General features: G+C 41.2%; 1 protein-coding gene across 1 annotated transcript; it reads left to right on the forward strand.

The window, feature by feature from the left end:
* The first annotated feature begins 444 nt into the window (after positions 1-444).
* On the forward strand, positions 445-21,584 carry LOC136867481 (uncharacterized). The gene is made up of 4 exons (XM_067144690.2): positions 445-512; positions 2,692-2,847; positions 19,552-19,686; positions 20,622-21,584. Exons 1-4 carry the CDS (start codon positions 450-452, stop codon positions 20,763-20,765), a joined length of 498 nt encoding a protein of 165 aa, XP_067000791.2. The 5' UTR covers positions 445-449; the 3' UTR covers positions 20,766-21,584.
* Positions 21,585-25,140: the final 3,556 nt, after the last annotated feature.

Here is a 25,140-nt window from a genome sequence, read left to right on the forward strand (position 1 = left end):
ACCCCCTGAGATAAATGCTGATTGGGACTCAGGCTTTGAGCGGGTATATCATATTCTATGTTGTATTATGTTATAATTTTTTTGAATCTGAGTAATAGCTAGGCTAGTGTCTGCACCTAAACATATGTGTAATTGTCTTTCATGCACTGTGATGTTCATTGTGCGCATTAATTTACCTTAGAGGGTCATTTTGTCCCGGTCTCCCCCTTTCCTGGTGAAAGATGTTCCACACGATCGGTCGATCGGTGATATACGAGCGGTTACGCTTGAAAAGCTGACAATTTGTCGTATTCCGCAATAAACTAGCACCTATAGAAAGTGTCTTACATAATTCAGGGTACATCCCTCAATTCCAGAGCACTTTTTGTTTATTACAGAGGTGGCCTTCAATGTGAGATATAAAGCCCAGTGAATGTGGCTAATGTCATCAATCAGAGAGGCACAGCAGCATGGCATTCCAACAAGTGATCGTAGCAGCTGTTCTCTTCACAGCGGCAGTGCGAGCAGAGTGTGTAAGTACCGCGGTACTCAAATTATCATATTTCATTAAATTCAATCTTCAGAAATATCCGGGTCCGCCTCTGTGGTATAGTGATCAGAGCGATTACCTAGCAGGCCCCGGAGGCCCGGGTTCGATTCGCGGCTCTGCCACGAAATTTGAAAAGTCGTACGAGGACTCGTACGAGGACTGAAATGGGGCCCACTAATTCTCTGGAGATCAACTCAGGAAAGGAGGTTCGATTCCCACATAGACCATTCTCGAAGTCGTTTCCAGTGGTTTCCCAGTTCTCCTCCAGGCGAATGCCGGGATGGTACCTAACTTAAGGCCACGGCCGCATCCTTCCACTTCCTTCCTTCCTTCCTTCCTTCCTTCCTTCCGCCTTCCTTGTCTATCACTTCCGATCTTCCCATCCCCCCCACAAGCCCCCTCCTTCCCAGTTGTCTTTTAAATAGTGTTGCAATTACGATAAACCCCTACACTTGAATTTGTTTCTTCTTTCTTTTTTCTTCTTCTCCCTTTCTTAATCTGTTTACCCTCCAGGGTTGGTTTTTCCCTCGGACTCAGTGAGGAATACCATCTCTACCACCTCAAGGGCAGTGTCCTGGAGCGTGAGACTTTGGGTCGGGGGATACAACTGGGAGGGGAGGAGGAAAGGAAGAGTGCCTTGCCCATCCGGCCTCACCTGCTATGCTGAACAGGGACCTAATGAAAGATGGGGAAATTGGAAGGGATAGACAAGGGAGACGGAAGGAAGCAATTGTGGCCTTAAGTTACGTACCATCCCGGCATTTCCCTGGAGGAGAAGTGGAAACCACACAAAACCACTTGGAGGATGGTTGAGGTTGGAATCGAAACCCCCTTTACTCAGTTGATCTCTCGAGGTTGAGTGGACCCCGTTCCAGCCCTCGTACCACTTTTCAAATTTCGTGGCAGATCCGGGAACGTAACCCGGTGGCAGCTAAACACTACAGCAGAGAGGCGGGGATTATTTTAACATTCAGGGTTATGTTTACTTACTAAATGATGTATTGTGAACAATTCGGTTAAACGCCTGTAGATAACAAACACCACCACTGTGTTTTGTTTCAAAGTAAGTTTAGTCATGAAGTGTCTCTACAATAGATCAAAGATGAAACTCCCCGCCTCCTAAATTGGGTGGAACTCAAGACATCACTACCTTCTGGCTACAAAGAAAACTGGATGCCTTGGAAATCTCTTAACAGATTAAGAAAAGGCGTTAGTGGATCTCGAGTGAATGTATACGACTTAGAAGTCTACTTCTGTTAACAGACATCCTTTTGTGATTGTCGAACATCTCCTCCGGTGGTCTTGTTGCTGTGCCGTTAGATTGCCAGGGTGACTCAGATGTCCGTTAACATTTCACGAGGTAAGCAGGTAATAATTGACACACAATGACCAGTCGATTGCGCTGGACAGAAACACCCCAGGTACAAATGGCCACACATGCTTAACATGACATGGTATTTTGTTCACACCAACGACGAGTGCACAAACAGGCCAACAGGTGGCGCTGGAGAGCAACAAGTCAGTGACACCGCATGACACCCGCGTACGGTTTAAAAGGAGCTATCGTGAGAGGATGCGCCTATAATCGCGGCATGTTGACGCTACCAGAATAGGCAGTGTTAGTGAAGCTTTATTTACTTTATTTTGGTGTCAATAAAACCCCATGTCATGTCAATCATGTGTGTTAATTATTACCTCTATATCTCCAATATTCCGTGAAGTATTGCCTCGTCAATTGTTAACGAACTTTTGGGTCATCCTGTATATGTTTGTACCGTTGTTTGTGTGTTTCTTTATCTTTACTGCTTATTATTATAATTACTTTACGTATCCGATTTCTCACTGTTATGGGCCACCCATATTTTTAGTACCCTCTGATGGAATACAGAAGTTCCCCAGATAGCAAGATTCACATTGTGATAATACTACAAGAGAGAAGTATTAAAATGCTATTGACATATATATGTCTTATAGCTGGAGGTCATCCGAAAATTTGTGTAACGGAACGCGACAAAATGTGTGACGGAATTGTAACCATAGCAACAGCGTAAGGTAAGGATGGATGGCCTTATGGCCCGTGGCCATCTGAAATTAGCACCCTTTGATGAATGGTCATGACCGGGAGACATATTTATGATCATTTGCTTTTGATTTTGTTTCAGAATGGACTGGACGTGAAGGATCTAGAGATTGAACCTTGTGAAGGAAGCATCATCCAGCCATCTGATAACACGGCAGAACTGCAAATGATAGACGGCAAATGTCACGTGAAAATAAACAACCCCATAAAGGTTACCGAAGATGTTACAGCTGCTCAGGTACGTATAACATTCCGCTGTGAGAGCCACAGTTTGATAAAAATATTAATAACGATAGGAGTATCGAACATATTACCAGCAGTGCAGATGTATTCTCTAGTCATGACAATAGCGGAGAAATTATACACTTGAGTAGTATAATAGGACAGTTCTGCCGCCTCCTCCTCCTCCTCCGGCTCGCGGGAGAGGCCTCCCCCTCCCGCGAGAAATTTGAATTTTGGTGGGAAATTTGAATTTTGGTGGGAAATTTGAATTTTGGCGCGAGATTCGAATTTGTAAACAAAGCCACGTGCTATTTGACAGCTGTCATCGACAACAACGCATCGCTAACCTCACTGCTGCCATCTTGACGGGCCTAAACCTCAGTGGTACCAACTTAACCTCACAAGCGTGACATTTGAATTTGTAAACAAATCCACGTTTTTTTGACAGCCACGTGCTTTCTGACAGACAAAAACGTTTCGCAAACCTCAGTGCTGCCATCTTGACGGGCCTAAACCTCGGTGGTACCAAATTAACCTCACTAGCGCGAGATTTGAATCGGTAAACAAAGCCACGTGCTTTTTTGACAGCTGTCATCCGCCATCTTTAAACTACAGAGCACCGTGCTGCCCTCTTTATCGCAGTAGCTGCAAATTCGTCACCTGTCATCCGCAGTGCTACCATCTTGGCGGGCCTAAACCTCAGTGCTACCAACTTAAACTCACTAGCGTGAGATTTGAATCGGTAAACAAAGCCACGTGCTTTTTTAACAGCTGTCATCCGCCATCTTCAATCTATAGAGCACACTGCTGCCCTCTTTAGCTCCTTACCTTTGAAATGTGGTGGCGGATAATTTGAAAAATGCTTTTTGATAGCAGCCATCTTTGAGCACCGTGCTGCCCTCTTTAGCTAGATACCATTGAAATGTGGTGGCAGGTAAAACTCGTGACAGCAGCCATCTTTAAGCACCGTGCTGCCCTCTATGTGGTGGCGGCAAATTCCACGTGCTCTTGTTTGGAAACAAACCCACTTGCTTTTCTGACGGCTACCATCCGCCATCTTTAATCAACAGAGCACCGTGCTGCACTCTGTAGTTGAAATGTGGTGGCGGCAAATTCCACGTGCTCTTGTTTGGAAACAAAGCCACGTGCTTTTTGTCATCCGCCATCTTTAATCTAGAGAGCACCGTGCTGCCCTCTTGCGTCAGCTGACATCCGCCATCTTTAAACTACAGAGCACTATGCTGTTCTCTGTAGTAGCGGGTAATTTGAAAAGTTCTGTCAGCTATCATCCGCCATCTTTAATCTAGAGAGCACCGTGCTGCCATCTTTGTGGAGGTGATAAATTCGACGTGCTCTCGTTTGGAAACATACTCATGTGCTTTTTGACAGCTGTCATCCACCATCTTTAGTCTACAGAGCACCGCGCTGCACTCTGTGGTGGCAGACAATTTGAAAAGCTGCCAAGAGAGCATCGTGTTGGCATCTTTATTCTTTGACATGTGGTGGCGGCCACGTGCTTTTTGTCATCCGCCATCTTTAATCTAGAGAGCACCGTGCTGCCCTCTTGCGTCAGCTGACATCCGCCATCTTTAAACTACAGAGCACTATGCTGCTCTCTGTAGTAGCGGGTAATTTGAAAAGTTCTGTAAGCTATCATCCGCCATCTTTAATCTAGAGAGCACCGTGCTGCCATCTTTGTGGTGGTGGCGAATTCCACGTGCTTTACAAACCCACGTGCTTTTTGACATATGTCATCTGCCATCTTTAATCAAGAGAGCACCGTGCTGCTATCATGCGGGCAATTTGAAAAGCTACCAAGAGAGCGTCGTGTTGGCATCTTTATTCTTTGACCTGTTGTGGCGGTAAATTCCAGCAGTGATGCATGTTCAGTCTTGAACACACGTACTACTGTTAGAAAACCTATTACAACCAGAATCGCATACTATAGTTCGATGTTGTAGAACACAGCATTGCAAGACTGGAATCAAGCACTGTTTAGAAAGAAAAAATTCTCTTCTCAAAATACTTACTGAGCTGCTCGTCCTGCTCTGTGATTGTAAAACATAACAAGACTAGAATCGAACACTGCACTCGATGTTGTTAACTTCAACATGTGATTAGAACATTACATCAGATTAAAACATAACAAGACTAGAATCGAACTCTTCCTGCTCTGTCAAGGTACATCTCTATCGAACATGCATTGCAAAAGCAAGATTGTAAAACATAACAAGACTAGAATCTAACACTGCACTCGATGTTGTTAACTTCAACATGTGATTAGAACATTAAAACGTAGCAATACTAGAATCGAACACTGCACTCGATATTATTAACCTTAAGATGTGATCAGAACATTAATTGATGTGTTCAAAACACTAGATAAGTGATCAAGACTAGAATAGAACGCGATACGGCATGTTTGAGAATACCTTTATACATATCGCGTAACTGCAGTGATGCATGTTTAGACTTGAACACATACTGCTGTTTAAAACCAATTACAACTAGAATCGCGTACTATAGTTCGATGTTGCAGAACACAGCATTGCAAGACTAGAATCAAGCACTGTTTAGAAAAACAAAAAGATCTCTTCTCAACATACTTACTGAGCTGCTCTTCCTGCTCAGTCAAGGTACATCTCTATCGAACGTGCAATGCAAAAGCAATATTGTAAAACATAACAAGACTAGAATCGAACACTGCACTCGATGTTAACTTCAACATATGATTAGAACATTAAATCAGGTTCAAACATAGCAAGACTAGAATCGAACTCTTCCTACTCTTTCAAGGTACACCTCTATCGAACATGCATTGCAAAAAACAAGATTGTAAAACATAACAAGACAAGAATCAAACACTGACTCGATGTTGTTGACTTCAACATGTGATTAGAACATAAAATTAGATAAAAACATAGCAAGACTAGAATCGAACACTGCACTCGATGTTGTTAACCTTAACATGTAATCAGAACCTTAATTGATGTTCTCAAAACACTAGATAAGTGATGAAGACTAGATTTCAACACTGCACTCGATGTTGTTAACCTTAACATGTGATCAGAACATTAATTGATGTGTTCAAAACACTAGATAAGTGATCAAGACTAGATTCCAACACTGTACTCGATACAACATGTATTTAGAACATGTCAGGGGATACCTTTGTTCTAAGATAATCAGATTGAAACATAACAAGACTAGAATCATACACTGCACTCGATGTTGTTAACTTTAACATGTGATCAGAACATTAATTGATGTGTATAACTTCCTTTACTTTTACTTACTCTGCCAAGGTACATCTTTATCGAACACGCATTGCAAAAGCGAGAGTGTGCAAATTTAGACTTGAACACATACTACCGTTCAAAAAAAGTACACTGCATTGCAAGACTAGAATCAAGCACTGTTTAGAAAAAAATCTCTTCTCGACATACTTACTGTGCTAGACGATAACATACTTACGAATTTAATCTACACATTCTTTCTTGCTCTTACTCATCTTCGAGAGGAAGGAGTAGGAGGAGAAGGTAATACCTAATCTAAAATAAAAGAATATGCTAACTCTACAGTATTTATTTACATCTTGTATGTACTAGTTTTATAATGAATGATTTTACTTGCAGTGATGTTTGGGTACTTTTGCGTTCTCGATGTAATTCTTGTATGTACATGCTTTTACGCGTCAATAAAACGAATAACACAAGATTTGTTCTCTATCCCGCGATATATAATGAAAATAGAACGTTGATTTAGTTCTTCTATTTCTAAATCAGTTAGCACGCTAAATCTATTAGGTAAAAAAACTTGAAAGTCTTTGCAGACGCATAAATTCCTTTCTCCAAATTTCGTTTTTAATCTTCGTAGTGAAATTACTTTAAATTGCTCATTTAGCGGTAGACTTGTTAGTGGTTTGGTAGTTGGAGTTGAAATATGACCTAGCTGGTTAATCTTCTCTATGTTTTTCTAAAAAGAACAAATATATAAATGTAGCGTTAGCACTTGCATCATGCTTAGTAATAATAGGATATAAAAGGGTAAGTGTGCTAGCCTAGAGTTACGATGTTCGGAAGAAACCAAGTTTCAACCTATAAGGTCAGACATTGCTGTAAGTTTGAAATTATAAGATTAACCTCTTCTAAAGCATGCGGATAGAAGAGAATAACTATTTATCAATTGACTAAAGTTACTATGTTCGGAAGAAACGAAGTTTCAACCTATTGAGGTCAGATATTGCTGAAAGTTTGAAATTATAAGATTAACCTCTTCTATAGCATGTGGATTAAAGCGAACAACTATTTATGATTAGACCAAAGTTTCGATGTTCGGAAGAAACCAAGTTTCAACCTATATAGGTCAGACATTGCTGCAAGTTTGAAATTATAATATTATCCTCTTGTACAGCATGCGTATTGAAGAGAATAACTATTTATCAATGAGAATTAGCTCAAACTTACGATTTTCGGAAGAAATCAAGTTTCACCCTATAGAGGTCAGACATTGCTGTACGTTTGAAATTATATTATTGACCTCTCCTATAGCATGCGGATTAAAGAGAACAACTATTTATCATTAGACTAAAGTTACGACGTTCAGAAGAAACCAAGTTTCAACCTATAGAGGTTAGACATTGCTGTAAGTTTGAAATTATAAGATTAGCCTCTTCTACAGCATGCGGATTGAAGAGAATAACTATTTATCAGTGAAGATTAGCTTAAAGTTACGATATTGGGAAGAAACCAAGTTTCAACCTTTAGAGGTCAGACATTGCAGATAGTTTAAAATTATAAGATTAACCTCTTCTACAGCATGCGGATTGAAGAGAATAATTATTCATCAATAGAGATTAGCTTAAAGTTACAATGTTCGGAAGAAACCAAGTTTCAACCTATAGAGGTCGTACATTGCTGTGAGTTTAAAATTATAAGATTAACCTCTTCTACAGCATGTGGATATAAGAGAATAACTTTTATCATTAGACTAAAGTTACGATGTTCGGAAGAAACCACGTTGCAACCTATAGAGGTCGGACATTGCTGTAAGTTTGAAATTATAAGATTATCCTCTTCTATAGCATGCGGATTAAAGAGAACAAGTATTTATCATTAGACTAAAGTTACGATTTTCAGAAGAAACCAAGTTTCAATCTATAGAGGTCAGACATTGCTGTAAGTTTGAAATTATAAGATTAACATCTTCTGTAGCATGCGAATAGAAGAGGGAAATTATTTACTAATAGACTAAAGTTACGATGTTCGGAAGAAACCAAGTTTCAACCTATAGAGGTCAGACATAGCTGTAAGTTTGAAATTATAAGATTAACCTCTTCTACAGCATGCGGATTGAAGAGAATAACTAGTTATCAATGAAGATTAGCTTAAACTTACGATGTTCGGAAGAAACCAAGTTTCAACCTATAGAGGTCAGACATTGCTGTACGTTTGAAATTATATGATTAACCTCTCCTATAGCACGCGGATTAAAGAGAACAACTATTTATCATTAGACTAATGTTACGACGTTCGGAAGAAACCAAGTTTCAACCTATAGAGGTTAGACATTGCTGTAAGTTTGAAATTATAAGATTAACCTTTTCTAGGCATGCAGATTAAAGAAAATAACTATTTATCAATAGACTAAAGTTACGATGTTCGGAAGAAACGTAGTTTGAACCTGTACAGGTCAGACATTGCTGTGAGTTTGAAATTATAAGATTAACATCTTCTATAGCATGTGCATTAAAGCGAACAACTATTTATCATTAGACTTAAGTTACGATGTTCGGAAGAAACCAAGTTTTAACCTATAGAGGTCAGACATTGCTGTAAGTTTGAAATTATAAGATTAACATCTTCTATAGCATGCGGATAGAAGAGGGAAACTATTTACCAATAGACTAATGTTACGATGTTCGGAAGAAACCAAGTTTCAACCTGTAGAGGTCAGACATAGCTGTAAGTTTGAAATTATAAGATTAACCTCTTCTACCGCATGTAGATTGAAGAGAATAACTATTTATCAATAGAGTAAACTTATGATGTTCGGAAGAAACCAAGTTTCAATGTATAGAGATCGGACGTTGCTATGAGTTTGAAATTATAAATTAATCTCTTGTATAGCATGAGGATTGAAGAGAACAACTATTTATCAATAGACTTAAGTTGCTATGTTCGGAAGAAACCAAGTTTGAACCTTTAGAGGTCAGACATCAAGTTTCAACCTAAAGAGGTCGTACATTGCTGTGAGTTTAAAATTATAAGATTAACCTCTTCTACAGCATGTGGGTAGAAGAGAATAACTATTTATCATTAGACTACAGTTACAATGTTCGGAAGAAACCACGTTGCAACCTATAGAGGTCGGACATTGCTGTAAGTTTGAAATTATGAGATTATTCTCTTCTATAGCATGCGGATTAAAGAAAACAACTATTTATCATTAGACTAAAGTTACGATTTTCAGAAGAAACCAAGTTTCAACCTATAGAGGTCTGACCTAGCTGTAAGTTTGAAATTATGAGATTAACATCTTCTATAGCATGCGGATATAAGAGGGACTCTATTTACCAATAGACTAAAGTTACGATGTTCGGAGGAAACCAGGTTTCAACCTGTAGAGGTCAGACATTGCTGTAAGTTTGAAATTATAAGATTAACCTCTTCTACAGCATGTGGATTGAAGAGAATAACTATTTATCAATAGACTAAAGATATGATGTTCGGACGAAACCAAGTTTCAACGTATTGAGATCGGACATTGCTGTGAGTTTGAAATTATAAGATTAACATCTTCTACAGCATGTGGATTGAAGAGAACAACTATTTATCAATAGACTAAGGTTACGATGTTCGGAGGAAACCAAGTTTCAACCTATAGAGGTCAGATATACCTTAAAATATTCGCGCTGCAAACTGTTACTCGGATGAATGAAATGCGTACCTTCAAGCCTGTAACTCGAACGATAATATTCTAGTTGTACCTAAAATAGAAACGAAAATATATGAATGTAGATGTTTATTACCTAGCGTAGAAGTTGCTTTGCAAGCACTAACTAACACTAACTTAAGTTGAAGGCTGAAGAATAATATTCACAGCAGACAGTACTTACACGGGGATGTGCACGCAATTAACGCATACAAAGAACTGTAAGCGCTTCACGCAGACTGCAGCGAGTAAATATGCTGCTTGTTACCAAGCGGATATCAGAGTCGATGACATCTTCAGTACAGTTGGAACTAAATGTTTATGCAACAAGAGCTCTCCTGAGTGCCTTACGCTGAGTTCTGCAGGCTGATGTATTTAAGCACTAAGCCGGGGTCGAGCCTGCTGTCGATGCCGACATGCTAGAATTTAGGAGTTCTGCTGCGGATCGAACCTGGGAAAGTAAGCGCGCGATCCTCGACCTCTGAACTTAAACGGGAGGGTACTAAGCTAAGCAAAAGCCGACATCTACGGTATTCCTTGCCTGTAGGTACCGAGCTAAGATCACATGTACGGTATCCCCTACTTGTACATAGCAGGGTGCTGAGCTAAGTCTACATCTACGGTATTCCTTGCCAGTAGGTACCGAGCTAAGACTGCATCTACGGTATTCCCTACCTGTACTTAGCAGGGTGCTGAGCTAAGCCTACATCTACGGTATTCCTTACCTGTAGGTATTATGCTAAGATCACATCTACGGTATCCCCTACCTGTACTTAGCAGGGTGCTGAGCTAAGCCTACATCTACGGTATTCCTTACATGTAGGTACTGAGCTAAGATCACATCTACGGTATCCCCTACCTGTACTTAGCAGGGTGCTGAGCTAAGATCACATCTACGGTTTCCCCTACCTGTACTTAGCAGGGGTGCTGAGCTAAGCCTACATCTACGGTATTCCTTACCTATAGGTATTGAGCTAAGATCACATCTACGGTATCCCCTGCCTGTAAGGGTGCTCAGCTAAGCAAAAAGCCAACATCTACGGTAAATCTTGCCTGTAGGTACCGAGCTAAGACTGCATCTACGGTATCCCCTACCTGTAAGGGTACTGAGCAAAGCCTACATCTACGCTATTCCTTACCTTAGGTACTGTGCTAAGATCACATCTACGGTATCCGCTACCTGTACTTAGCAGGGTGCTGAGCTAAGATCACATCTACGGTATCCCCTACCTGTACTTAGCAGGGGTGCTGAGCTAAGCCTACACCTACGGTATTCCTTACCTGTAGGTACTGAGCTAAGATCACATCTACGGTATCCCCTGCCTGTAAGGGTGCTCAGGTAAGCAAAAAGCCGACATCTACGGTATTCCTTGCCTGTAGGTACCGAGCTAAGACTGCATCTACGGTATTCCCTACCTGTAAGTAGACAAAGAGAGGACTAGGCTAAGAAGCGACTTTCAAAGGCGCTAGGCTGAGAAGTAATCCTCAGGAGCACTAAGCTAAGCCTACATCCACAGTACCCCCTACCTGTTGGCAACAACACGAAACGCTGAGGTACCGAAATATACAAGTTCTACAAGCAGACGTATTTGTACTACGATTAAACGGGAACGTTTGAGCTCAGCTCGACAAGCTGCTAATAATTTTAATGCGAACTGTACGCGTGCAGTGGACTTCGTACTCCGCTGAGGCAAACACATTCCAGGTAGGAGCTCGCTAGCCGGATGCAGCTTGCGCGCGCGTGTGTGTAGGCATGCTTCAAAAACACATCCCAGATTTTTTTCTCGTTCTAGAGTCTGCTTATTCTAAATCCGGTGCTAGTACATAGCTACTCGTAAGGCATAACACCTGAAATGCACTAGGAAGCAGCTAGCTGCTGCTCTCCTCCTGTTTTGCAACCGGTTGCCCCTTCCTAACATGAGATTTCAAGTTGTAAGAAACTATTTTACGGGCGGATGCCCTTCCTGACGCAAAAATCTGTTTTTTACAGCTAGAAATTTAAATCACAGTTTCTTGAACTATTGTTTTACCGTTAGATGCCCTTCCTAGCGCTGAAAGACCAGGATTTAGCCAGTTAACATTCCTGATGTAACAACAAGCATGTTAGGTGCAAGTTATGCTAAGCAAACAATCGCTATCTTACGCAAGCTATTCAAAACTGTAGTCTTGTTTTCTCTTAGAACAAAGGTATACCCCCATTCGATGTTCTGTTCATATGTTGTATCGAGTACAGTGTTCGATTATATTCTTAATCGCTTCTTTTTAAATTGTCCGCTACTACGATCAAGAGCGCAGCACGTTGCTCTCAGAAGACGGATGTGGAATTTACCGCCACCTCATGTCAAAGAATAAAGATGCCAACACGACGCTCTCTTGGTAGCTTTTCAAATTGCCCGCATGATAGCAGCACGGTGCTCTCTTGATTAAAGATGGCGGATGACAGCTGTCAAAAAGCACGTGGGTTTGTAAAGCACGTGGAATTCGCCACCACCACAAATATGGCAGCACGGTGATCTCTAGATTAAAGATGGCGGATGACAAAAAGCACGTGGCCGCCACCACATGTCAAAGAATAAAGATGCCAACACGTGAAATTGGCTGCTGTCAAGTGGAATTGCCTTCCACCACATTTCAATGGTATCTAGCTAAAGAGGGCAGCCCGGTGCTCAAAGATGGCTGCTGTCAAAAAGCATTTTTCAAATTATCCGCCACCACATTTTAAAGGTAAGTAGCTGAAGAGGGCAGCACTGTGCTCTATAGATTGAAGATGGCGAATGACAGCTGTCAAAAAAGCACGTGGCTTTGTTTACCGATTCAAATCTCACGCTAGTGAGTTTAAGTTGGTAGCACTGAGGTTTAGGCCCGCCAAGATGGCAGCACTGCGGATGACAGGTGACGAATTTGCAGCTACTGCGATAAAGAGGCCAGCACGGTGCTCTGTAGTTTAAAGATGGCGGATGACAGCTGTCAAAAAATCACGTGGCTTTGTTTACCGATTCAAATCTCGCGCTAGTGAGGTTAAGTTGTTACCACCGAGGTTTAGGCCCGTCAAGATGGCAGCACTGAGGTTTGCGATACGTTGTTGTCTGTCAAAAAGCACATGGCTGTCAAGAAACACGTGGATTTGTTTACAAATTCAAATCTCACGCTTGTGAGGTTAAGTTGGTACCACTGAGGTTTAGGCCCGTCAAGGTGGCAGCAGTGAGGTTAGCGATGCGTTGTTGTCGATGACAGCTGTCAAAAAGCACGTGGCTTTGTTTACAAATTCAAATTTCCCGCCAAAATTCAAATTTCCCGCGGGAGGAGGAGGCCTCTCCCGAGAGCCGGAGGAGGCGGCAGAACTGTCCTATTATACTACTCACTTGGGTTGACGGTTACGTTTTGTAAAAACGTACTAGTGACATGTGAGAAAAAATCCAGAACAGAATAATACACATAGATTTAATATTGGAAAGGTAAGTTCGTAACAGCCAAGTTTCATGCAACACTAAGATGCTACTGCCTGAAATGATAATCTTCCCACTTTAGCGTTAGATGCGGTAATACCAGTTGTCACGTAACAGAGGGCCTTGGAAAACTGAAAGCTTCCGCATGGTACCAAGCTGCGTACTACGCCATCTTGAACTACTTGAGAAAAAAGAGAAAGTTGGGAAACTATTTAGAAAATCGCATTTGACGCATATCGTATAGTGTGAAACAAAAATGGATAAAGTCTGCTTCAACGAGTTACAAGGAGGCGGGTATATTTGCTAGCTGTTCTGTGCCCGTCGTTTATGGGTTAGTTTTAGTAACTGCAGCAGTAATGTCATCTATCGGAGATAAGAAGAGACACTACAACTAAAACAGTCAATCTAATGTTATTGCTGATAAGTTTTAGGACGTAGTAGGCCATTACATGTTCTTGTTGCGAGTCGGCCATGTTAGGACATCTTCATTCCACCAATCCTATCATGATCGCTTTTCCTTCAGTTTTAATTAACTCGTTACCACGATAATTGAACAACATTTCCATGTCAACGATGTTTGCGTTGATGGATTTGTGAATTAAAATCTACATTCCAGAATATCTTCGGCACCTCGGCATCTCCGAAAACCGTAAAAAGTAGTTAGTGGGACGTAAAAAGCAATTAATTACTATTATTGTTTCTCTCTCACGGACGACGCGCTGCCAGCTGGCCAATAATCGCGACATTCCATGGATATTTCTCTCTCTCTCCCGTTTTCCCCCTCATATTTTAAAGACATGGCCTATTTTCAGACCAATCTGATTATTTTCTTACAACTAGGGATATTCTGTAAAGAAACTTAAACTTACTAAGAATGTTTGCTTAGTTGTATCCCTGTGGGTGGGGGTGGTACAATACAGACTGTCGTAAGAGGTGAGTTCTAGATCTGAACGTCGGAGCGTGGGTTGGCGATTGCGGGTCGCCTTGCTGAGTCTAGCATTGCGTCAGGTTCCTCGATTTTATCCTTCTTATCAGACATCCCCTGGTCAACTCTTGTTCTTCTCCGACCCCAACGATATTACGTTGATGAAATGAAATGTCGTATGGCTTTTAGTGCCGGGATATCCCAGGACGGGTTCGGCTCGCCAGGTGCAGGTCTTTCTATTTGACTCCCGAAGGCGACCTGCGCGTCGTGATGAGGATGAAATGATGATGAAGACAACACAGACACCCAGCCTCCGTGCCATTGGAATTAACCAATGAAGGTTAAAATTCCCGACCCGGCCGGGAATCGAACCCGGGACCCCTCTGAACCGAAGGCCAGGACGCTGACCGTTCAGCCAACGAGTCGGACATTACGTTGATGAGGCCTAGGGAGTCTAATTTTCACACCCTCCGTGGCTCTTGCCTTTCTTTCGCCGGTACCTAAATTTTTCAAAGTTTTGAACCCCTTCCAATGTTCCCTCTGATTTTCTGATGTTTTCCGCAAAGCCCTAAATCGCGAATTTTACAAATTTGGCTCAAATCAAGAAAGTTTAAGCAAATTAGTCCACGAAATGATGTGCAATCACTCTCTGATCCAAGAAGGATAAAATGAAAGGTGATTTAGAAAATAATGAAGTCTGCCATCTAATGAAACAAACTCTCAATATAGGATAACTCTCAATATCTTGAACAATACGCATCTACTTAATGGTTCATGTACGTCAGGTAAAGATATTGATGTGATTATCATTCTTCTTCCTCTGAAATCAGAATACGGGCGTGTACTGTGATACAAATACTACGCACTTACTTTGCATATCCGCGGTACTTCATTCTAAAACTCTTTCATTCAGATCAGCGTGGGCAGGCTTATAGGTTACTCTGTCAGAGAAATTATTTTGTATTGCAATGGAGCCTCTTCAACTTCAGATTCAATTAAACCAGGCGAGATGGCCGTGCAGTTAGGGGCGCGCAGCTGTGAGCTTGCATCCGGGAGATAGTGGGTTCAAACCCCACTGTCGGCATCCCTGAAGATGGTTTTCCGTTTTTTCCCATTTTCACACCAGGCAAATGCTGGGACTGCACCTTAATTAAGGCCACGCTGCTTCCTTCCCACTCCTAGCCCTTTCCTATCCCATCGTTGCCCTAAGACCTATCTGTGTAGGTGCGACGTAAAACTGATAGCAAAAAATATTCAATTAATATTACTCAGCCACCCCGATATGCACTTCCCGAATCAAGTTCCGAAACAGAAACATCTTCACTCGAATTCAAATCATCCACAACCTCACTGTTTGCTCAAATCACGCTAAGAATTATGTTCAGGAGGCCATGGATGTTCTAAAGTCTAGATATTTCCCAAGAATCGCTTGCTACTTAAATTCTTCTGTTAGAATATATTTTTCTTGGAGTAAGCATTATGTCGGAACATTTCCGACGTACGAGCTAGAAGGGTTAAGAGCACCAATCGAACAAAACCAAATTGTCAGGGGAGAGATTCGATCACGGAACTTCTAGTTGACAGGATCGTGCCATAAAAAGTTCGCTACGGTGACACTGGCTGACGACCTGGATTCATAAAGTCAGAAAGATCTGGAAAGAAACACCATAAGGGAAGAAGAAGCAACAGAGAGAGTGAGATTTTTAGAAAGAAAGTGTTAAAAATCGAAGTATTCCAAGGTCGCGGGAAAAGAAGACAGGCTCAAAATTGTTCGAGAAGAGGTAAAGGAGGCATAGTGAGCAGATGAAGGAGAACCGGAGGAGGTAGAATGAACTGGCATTAGCACGTGATCCATAGAAGACCCCAACCAAGAAGAAATAATAATAATAATAATAATAATAATAATAATAATAATAATAATAATTGTACGGGGCGGTACACCTCTACGCCGCAATTTTAAACCTTCCGCCAATAAAGTACTTCTCTACCGGAGAAACTCTGAACTTTAACAACTGAATTAATTCAAAAGTTCCTCAGAAGATGCCACTGTGTGTATTTCGATTTGTTTTTGTTCTTTTGGTGGATCAAGAAGTGTGGACATTCTCTCATAGATGTCACTGCCTAAAAAACCTAGGATCATGCACCCTGGTGCGAAGGAATGAACTTTCTCCAAGAAATTTTGTATTCAAATGTTTTTGTCTTTACTAAATTTTGTTCTTTCATTTGTGTGTTGGCAATATTAAGCTTTCTTTCCGCCAGTTTTGAATTTAGCCAATCAGTAATTTCTGTAATTAATTTTCTTCCAATCATAGCTTTCTTCTTCGAATTTCCATGTGTAACTTTTAGCTACCCAATAAAGTTAAGTGGGTGTGTCTTTATTATTCATGAAAGATCTCGAATCTTCCACGAGGGTGGATTTTCTCTGCTGATTTTCTCTGCTCTTCGCCACTCGAGCAACATCTAGCTCTGTGTGTGAATATGTAGCAGGGGGCGGGAAGCGCCCTTTCTTCTGGCAGCAGTTCTTCAACAAGGTAATGGCCGTTTAACATCTTTATTTCTTGCCAGCTCAGCAGTTTATCTCTCGGGGCAGGTCCGAAAACTTTAATATGTAAACTATCCTTTGAAACATGCAAATCTTTCCGGTCTTTTCATATAACTTTAACTGTAAATAGGGGATGGAGAGTGCCTTACCCTCTCGAGCTCCCCTTCATCTTGAACTTGAGGTGACTACGTTTCTGTAACCGTTCTTCTATTCCTTCTTAATGTGTTAAATTTATTCTGTATTCGTGTCACCTCCATAGTTTGGGAATAGCCCCTGCTTATCGGCCTAGCGCCACTTAGGTTTTAACAAGCTTCGTGTAGGAGTGCAAGGTTACGCCTCCACTCATCTTGGTATTGTGGGGCCATTTAATTAATCTGTTCTTTTCCACGAAGTCCCAGTAGACTGGGTACGAGATACCCCTGTTTATATTTGTAAGTTGTGCCTCGATGGCAGTGAATTCTGAAGTGTAGGTAATGCCTTTAATAGGCTTGAAAAATTGAGAGCGGTTAGCTCTTTTCTCTTGTGGTAAACGTGCCTCAGAAAGGCTTGAGATTTAAAGGTGGGAGCAAACGCTCCATTGTATTGAGGGAATTTCTGCCCTTTAGTAAGATGTCAATTGTGAGCTGAGTGCTCAGGAATTGTAAAAATTAGAGCTTGTGGCCCAGATTGTCAAAGTCTATCTAAATCTTGGCTTTCTTTATCTTCTACCTGATTTAACTTGTTGTTATTTGTTGTTTGTTCAAAGTCTATATCAATCTGTTAAGTTTGGCTGTTCTGAAAATATAACCTTTATTTAAATTTTAATTCATCTTTCGAACTTGTAGTTAGACCCATTAAAGCCCGCACCTTCTTTTCACCTCTGCTGATCCACCAAAACCTCGGAATAATAATAATAATAATAATAATAATAATAATAATAATTTTCGTTGGACAAAAAAAACAAGAAAATTAATCAGATAAACATTAACTGACACTCCTTCCAAAGTTAAATTCTTAGGAGAAATATCTGAGGCTTTTGAGGGTTCGACAAGGAAATGGACTGTTACCTCTCTTATTCAATCTTGTTCTAGAAAAAGTAATCAGAACCTGGGGAAAAGAAGTGAAAGGAATGGCCCTTGGTAAACAACTGAAAAACAGAATTCACGTGCGGTGTCTAGCTTTTGCAGACGACCTGGCAATTGTTTTTAATAATAGACAAGAAGCAATCCACCCTCGCAAACCTATGAAATTACAGCCAAAACAGAATTTCAAACATAACATGAAAAGAATCAGTACATGGAAGAAGACTCTCGGTTTCTATATGGGCAAGCTATGATGACAAAATCTGGACATGTTATCCAAGTAAATAAATTCAAATACCTTGGAGAAATAATTCAACCTTCTGGATTAAATCGTGAATCAAATAAGGAGAGAATTACTAAACTCCAGAAAGCATATCGAATCACTTGGAACATATATAGCAAAAGATCATTATCTCGGAAAACAAAACTAAGGCATTATAATACAGTAATAATATCTGAAGTATTGTACGCATAGGAAAAATTAATTATTGGCGGTAGATTACTCATAAAAGATATAGAAAAGCAAGAAAGAAAAATGTTATGCAAAATTTCGGCCCAGTCTGCACAGAGGGAGTATGGATGAAAAGGAAATCTCATGAAATTTATTGCCATACTGATAAAATCACAGACACTATCAGGAAAAGGGTGTCGAACTTAGATGTCCACATTTTCAGAATGAACAATGACAGACTGACCAACATAATTCTAAATCTTGCCCTCACACGGAGAGTTAAGAACAACATCAGACCTACAGGAAAGCAACATGAACCAGGAAACTGTGAAGAACCAATCTGCATTCACAAGACTGGTTAATCCGCGTAGAGGCGCGCGGCTGTGAGCTGGCATCCGGGAGATCGTGGGTTCGAGCCCCACGGTCGGCAGCCCTGAAGATGGTTTTCCGTGGTTTCCCATTTTCACACCAGGCAAATGCTGGGGCTGTACCTTAATTAAGGCCACGGCCGCTTCCTTCCAACTCCTAGGCCCTTCCTGTCCCATCGTCGCCATAAGACCTATCTATGTCGGTGCGACGTAAAGCAACTAGCAAAAAAAAAAGACTGGTTAATCATTGTTTCGCGGAGCCGAACTAATAAAACCTGGACAGAAGAACGTAAGACGAATTTCAGGGACAAGATGAAGAGATTTTGGAAAGAGAAGAAAGCAAATTCATCAGCTAAATAAGTTGAAGCGTGCTCCTCAGTTGGGCATAACGGTGTGAAAAAATATTAATAATGATAACATTTGTTTTTACGTCTCAGTAACTACTTTTGACGGTTTAGGGAGACGCCGAAGTGCCGGAATTTTGTCCCGCATTAGTTCTTTTACGTGCCAGTAAATCTACGGGCACGAGGCTGACGTAACCGAACACCTTCAAATACCACCGGCCGAGTCAGGATCGAACCTGCCATGTTATGGTCAGAAGGCTGGTCTCTCAAACGTCTGAGGCACTCAGCCTGTCATAACTTTCACGTTTCTTGTACAAACGTAAAAATAAAACAATTAATGATGTTTTATTGCTGATGCTCTCTCGCGTACCTTTTGGCTTACATTTTATTAGTGACAATTGTAAAATAAGAATTTAGGGAAATCATTGAAGAAGTAAAATTTAAAATAGTGAAAAATATACCGAAATAACATTTTAGTGACGAAATTAGGGAAAAATTCACCACAAATAGGTGCTTCTTCTGATTAGTGTTAATAGAAGATGTTTGCCCACTTATACTTCCTATTTACACAGCAACCACCACCACCACCACCACCACTACCTTCTTAGCTGCAGCGATTTGTGCTTTAGATCAAACATGATGTGTTTCAGATGAAGCTGTTGGTAAAGAAAGATGGGGTGACAATGATGGACAAGACTATGGACTACTGTAAAGAAATAGAGGCTCCTCAGTGCGACATAGGGAAGATGATGCAGAACTATTCTCCTAAGTGCCCAATCAGCACAGTAAGTTCAAACTGAATCTCATATAGAATACAGTTAAGTTTCAATCACCGAAGGAAAGGCCTAAGAGTGGAAAGGAAGTAGCCGTGACCTTAAATAAGATACAGCCCCAGCACTTTCCTGGTGTGAAAATGAGAAACAACGGAAAACCCTCTTAAGTGCTCCCGTCAGTGGGGTTCGAACCCACTATCCCCCGGATGAAAGCTCACAGCTGCGAATAAACAAATTTACACAGCTTCGAGACAAATTCAATGTAGAACGGATCTATGGCATGAGAAGTACGATAAACAGATCGACGTCAATATTATTTCTTTCCTTCTTTCTTAATCTGTTTACACTCCAGGGTTGGTTTACCCTTGGACTCAGCTAGGGATCCGGCGTCTACTACCTCAAGGACAGTGTCCTGGAGCGTGAGACATTTTGTTGTGGATGAAACTGAACAGGAGGACCAGTACCTCGCCTAGGTAGCCTCACCTTCTATGCTAATCAGGGGCCTTGTGGGTGAATGGGAAGATTGGAAGGGATGGGGCAGCAAGCAGACGTGGGCTTAAATTAGGTACCATCCCGGCATTTGCCTGGAGGAGAAATAGGAACCATGGATTTCAATGAATGTTTTATGTTGGCCTTGTCCGTGACAACAATTAGCTTATATGTCACAATTTCACAGCCAGCCTGAAACGTGTAGTGGAATAAATAATTCAAAAATCTTGTCACTGGTAACATTTTCTTTATAATTTCATAAATATTTCAAAGAAACTCAAAATTTATCAAAAATCTTCCTTGAGATATTGTTCTAATCCTTAACTCCTTTTCCTATAAACGACTGTTTGTCCGAATTTTTCCTTCTGAATTCGAAGTTTATCTTCATTTCATTATAATTACGATTAACGTCAAACCACTTAGAGAACGAAAGTTGACCAAGATGCTTGATGTTTCAGGGGGACATCACGATGCCTCCAATAGACGTCTCCAAGTACTCCGGTATGATCCCCATGCTCCTAGGAAGGTGGAATGTCGACATCGGCGCTGAACATGACAACGGGAAAAGCTGCGCTAAAATTTCATTTAGGCTAGCTGAGTAAATTACCCTTTGACTACGATCACTACGGGAAATTCCAGCGGAAAGAACGGCTTGAACTTCAAGATACATTACGAAACAAAGTCCAGATTTTAAGACTCCCGTCGACAGTCGTGAACAGTGTATCTACGAACTATCCTCAAAATAAGAAACTGAGGGGAATATTAATTACAACCTGATTTACGTTTAGCGAAGGATGTATATGTACCTAGACATCCCCTGCTCCCACTGAAAGGTATTACAAGAGAACAAAACGCAGACTAACAACGCCACGATCACAAAACACAGTAGCCTGCAGGATTAGGAAGCAAGTCACCGTACTTGATCAATCACTTCTTTTATGAAATACAGTTCGCGGTACTAAGATAGAGTTTACCAAGTGCTGAATTCACTAGGAAAGAAGACAGCAGTCATGTCTATACCATGTAATCAAGGTAGGTTTAATCTCAAAAGACACTTCAAATATTAAACACAACAAATGAAACTCTCAATAATGACATGCAAATTATCAGAAAAGCCCTCAAATACTGAAATTCTAGAAGTGTTTAATATTTAACTTTATGACTGATTATTAAGGGACAATCACCCTCTACGCATGCCTGCGTCTCAAGATATCACGAACTCACGAAGTCTCTTTCCGCTTTTCTTTCCCATCACTAACAGCATTTGGCGTAAGTAACGTTCTGTCGTCAGTAAATGTATTAGAAAGCCAAATGTAATGTGAGGGTGAAGAACGAAGGTATATTTTGTAAGTAAACTGTAGGCCTACATGCTTTCCAAATAAAATTATATTCTCCATTAACAAAGCATTCAATAAAGTGTTACAAAGCATCATACATGTGTTCCGTTTTAGAGTAATACCCACCTCCATACATCCTTTACTCATAAGGTGAAGCAACAGATATGGAGTTATGACAGAAAAAGGGTAAAGAAAACACAAAGTAGATTTGGTGGTGCTGGCGCGCCTCGAACCCTGAACGTCCGCATAGAAGTCAGGTACCGTGACTGCTAGACCAGCGATGCTGCCAACTGAATAATATGATAAGCCTTACTCTCGTTAAGTGAAGGGGCTGAGTGGCTCAGACGGTTGAGGCGCTGGCCTTTTAACCCCAACGTGGCAAGTTCGATCCCGGCTCAGTCCGGTGGTATTTGAAGGTGCTCAAGTACGTCAGCCTCGTGTCGGTAGATTTACTGGCACGTAAAAGAACCCCTGCGGGACAAAATTCCGGCACCTCTGCGTCTCCGAAAACCGTCAAGTCAATAACATTACTTATTATCTCTCGTCAAATGAAGGCCAATGATGCGACCGTCGGTAATGTGTCTGCTTATTTTGGACGTAGATCCACCTTCCTAAATTTGAATCGTGACTCCATACCTGTGACTTTCCCTCATCATACACAGGTGTACCTCAACTCAACGACAAAATGTTTGGAATGGATTCCTCATAAACAGAAAAGAAAACAAGTGTAATGGCAACTTGGGTCGTAAAATGCATAATGCAAAGTTAGTGAGCTTTGCTTGGCCGCCACGCTCTCCTAACTTAAATCCTCCGGACTTTTACCTTTGGGGACAGGTAAAGTATGTCGTGTATTAGGCTGCTGTTGATGATGAATCAACTCTTCATTCGTTCTGTAACAGCCTGTCAAACAGCGCAGTACACCGGGCAGTTTAGATGGTGTTGGACACTCAGTGTGATGACGAGTGGAGGCCTGTATTCAGACAGGAGGAGATCACCTTCAATATTTCATCTGATACGTGAACAGTGTGTTCCAGCTGGCGTTAACAGTTTTGGGAATGTCGGATTGCACCGATGTCATTAAAGGATCGAATAGCTCTGTAATTATCTATTTCCTGACCCATGTTGTCATAACCTTTTTTTTTTTCTTGTGAGGATTCTATCCCTGAAGTTCTGCCATTGACTTTTGATAAACCCTGAGTGTGTAGTACTATACTCGAAGGTTAGTTGAATCCTCATCGAACACACCATCAGTCCCCATAGATAACTAAGACATCACTGAAGAAGCGTACTAGGTTGATGAACAGATAGTCAGTTTCCCGGTCCTTTCCTCACAGAGCCAGAATGTGGTATTACATATCACTAAGAACTGGCTGCGCGGTTTCAGTCACGTAGATATCAGCTTGTATTTGCTGTAGGCTACCATGAAGATACTTTTCCGTAATTTCCCATTTTCACACCAGACAACTTTTGGAGCTGTACCTTATTAAGGCCACGGTCGCTTCCATCCCACTACAGCCCTCTCTTACTCCATCGTCGCAGTGGGGTCTGTCTGTGTAAGTGCAACGTAAAGCAAATTCAAAACAAAAACAAATTGGCCCCGCGAAGGACACTTCAGGACCAACCATAGGCTCCGAGCGCTCATGGGAGAAATGCACCGCTGCGCTGCGAGTGGCGAACATTGTAAGTTAATGCGATCACCGCGCACATATCTGCTGTTGTCTCACCGCGTGCTGTCATGGCCGACTAAATAATAACAGTGGGATTTAAGTGTATTCTATGCAATAACAATCGGCCAAATTAATCAAAACTTGCAGAAAATTGTCGTGTATTAAATTTACAAGAAGAACAGTTTGCAGGAAATAGCAACAGAGTGAATAACTGCAAATGTGATAAGAGAGAAACGTTGGTTCACTAGATACCGTACCAATTATTCACGATAGAGGCAATGTAGTAATTTATGTATTATTTTCGGTGATAACGAAATTAATGTCCATGTACACATTCAACAATGCTGTCTTCAGAAACATATATTTGGCCTATTTCTAATACGATATCATTAGCGCTGATCAACCCTGTGAATGGTTTCGACCTCGCATCTCAAAAGCGGGGAAAGAGAAATACAACAAGGAGAAGAACTTAGAATAATTTTTTCTGATAAAAACGCACAGGTTTGATGTTGGACCAATTGAAATTCCAGATCTTGAAAACGCATGTACACTGTCCAAAAATGTGTACGAAGATGAAAATCAGAATCTCTTAAAGTTGCCAATAAATGATTATGTGTCTGTATTTATAGTATGATCAAGTCCACCTCTGTAACATAACTAGTTGCCTTCGTCAGGGGCCCGGGCTTGATTCTCGATACTGCCAGAAATTTCAGACTGACATAAGGGCTGTTATGTCCGACTCGTTGGCTGAACGGTCAGCGTACTGGCCTTCGGTTCAGAGGGTCCCGGGTTCGATTCCCGGTCGGGTCGGGGATTTTAACCTTAATTGGTTAATTCCAATGGCACGGGGGCTGGGTGTGTGTGTGTCTTCATCATCATTTCATTCTCATCACGACGCGCAGGTCACCTACGGGTGTCAAATAGAAAGACCTGCACCTGGCGAGCCGAACCCGTCCTGGGATATCCCGGCACTAAAAGCCATACGACATTTCATTTCAGGGCTGGTATGTGTTTTAAACGGTACATGCAGCACATTTCCATCAGGGGTGTTCTTGAAAAAGTTGCACCACCTAGGGATGAGGACATGAATTTACGTATGTAAAATGCCCTATTTCTGTAAGTTATTGATGTGTAATGTAGGCCTACTTCTGTAATTATATTTATCTACTGCATTTTCAAATTCGTTTCGTGAGGTTGTGACGGAATTCAAAAAAAATTCATACTGTAGTCTGTAGTAGAGTACGGTACATTTTATTATTATTATTATTATTATTATTATTATTATTATTATTATTATTATGGCTATGGGCCAATGACCTGCGATGTTAGGCTCCTTAAAACAACAACAAGCATCATCATCATCATCATATTATGGCTATCATTAAGACTATGGTAACAGTATACAAACTATCTGCTATGATGTATGTGCTTTAAAAAGATGGCCTAATGTGGCTTAGTTTTCAAATATAACATTGCTATAATAATTTGTTTGTAATTGCTAACCTATTTTAAAATGGTTAAAATACATTTTGTAAAGAGTTGTTTTGAATTAATTAAAATGTATAAATCCCGAATTACTTCTTGCGATTTAGTTACTGTCCGCTTCTGTGGTGTAGTGCTTAGTGTGATTAGCTGCCACCCCCGGAGGCCCGGGTTCGATTCCCGGCTCAGCCACGAAATTTGAAAAGTGGTACGAGGGCTGGAACGGGGTCCACTCAGCCTCGGGAGGTCGACTGAGTAGAGGTGGGTTCGATTCTCACTTCAGCCATTCTGGAAGTGGTTTTCCGTGGTTTCCCGCTTCTCCTCCAGGAAAATGCCAAGATGGTACCTAACTTAAGACCACGGCGGCTTCCTTCCATCTTCCTTGTCTATCCCTTCCAATCTTCCTATCCCTCCGCAAGCCCTCTGTTCAGCATAGCAGGTGAGGCCGCCTGGGGGAGTTACTGGTCATCCTCCCCAGTTGTATCACTACC

This window comes from Anabrus simplex, chromosome 3, assembly GCF_040414725.1.
Source record: "Anabrus simplex isolate iqAnaSimp1 chromosome 3, ASM4041472v1, whole genome shotgun sequence".
Taxonomy (NCBI): Eukaryota; Metazoa; Arthropoda; class Insecta; order Orthoptera; family Tettigoniidae; genus Anabrus; species Anabrus simplex.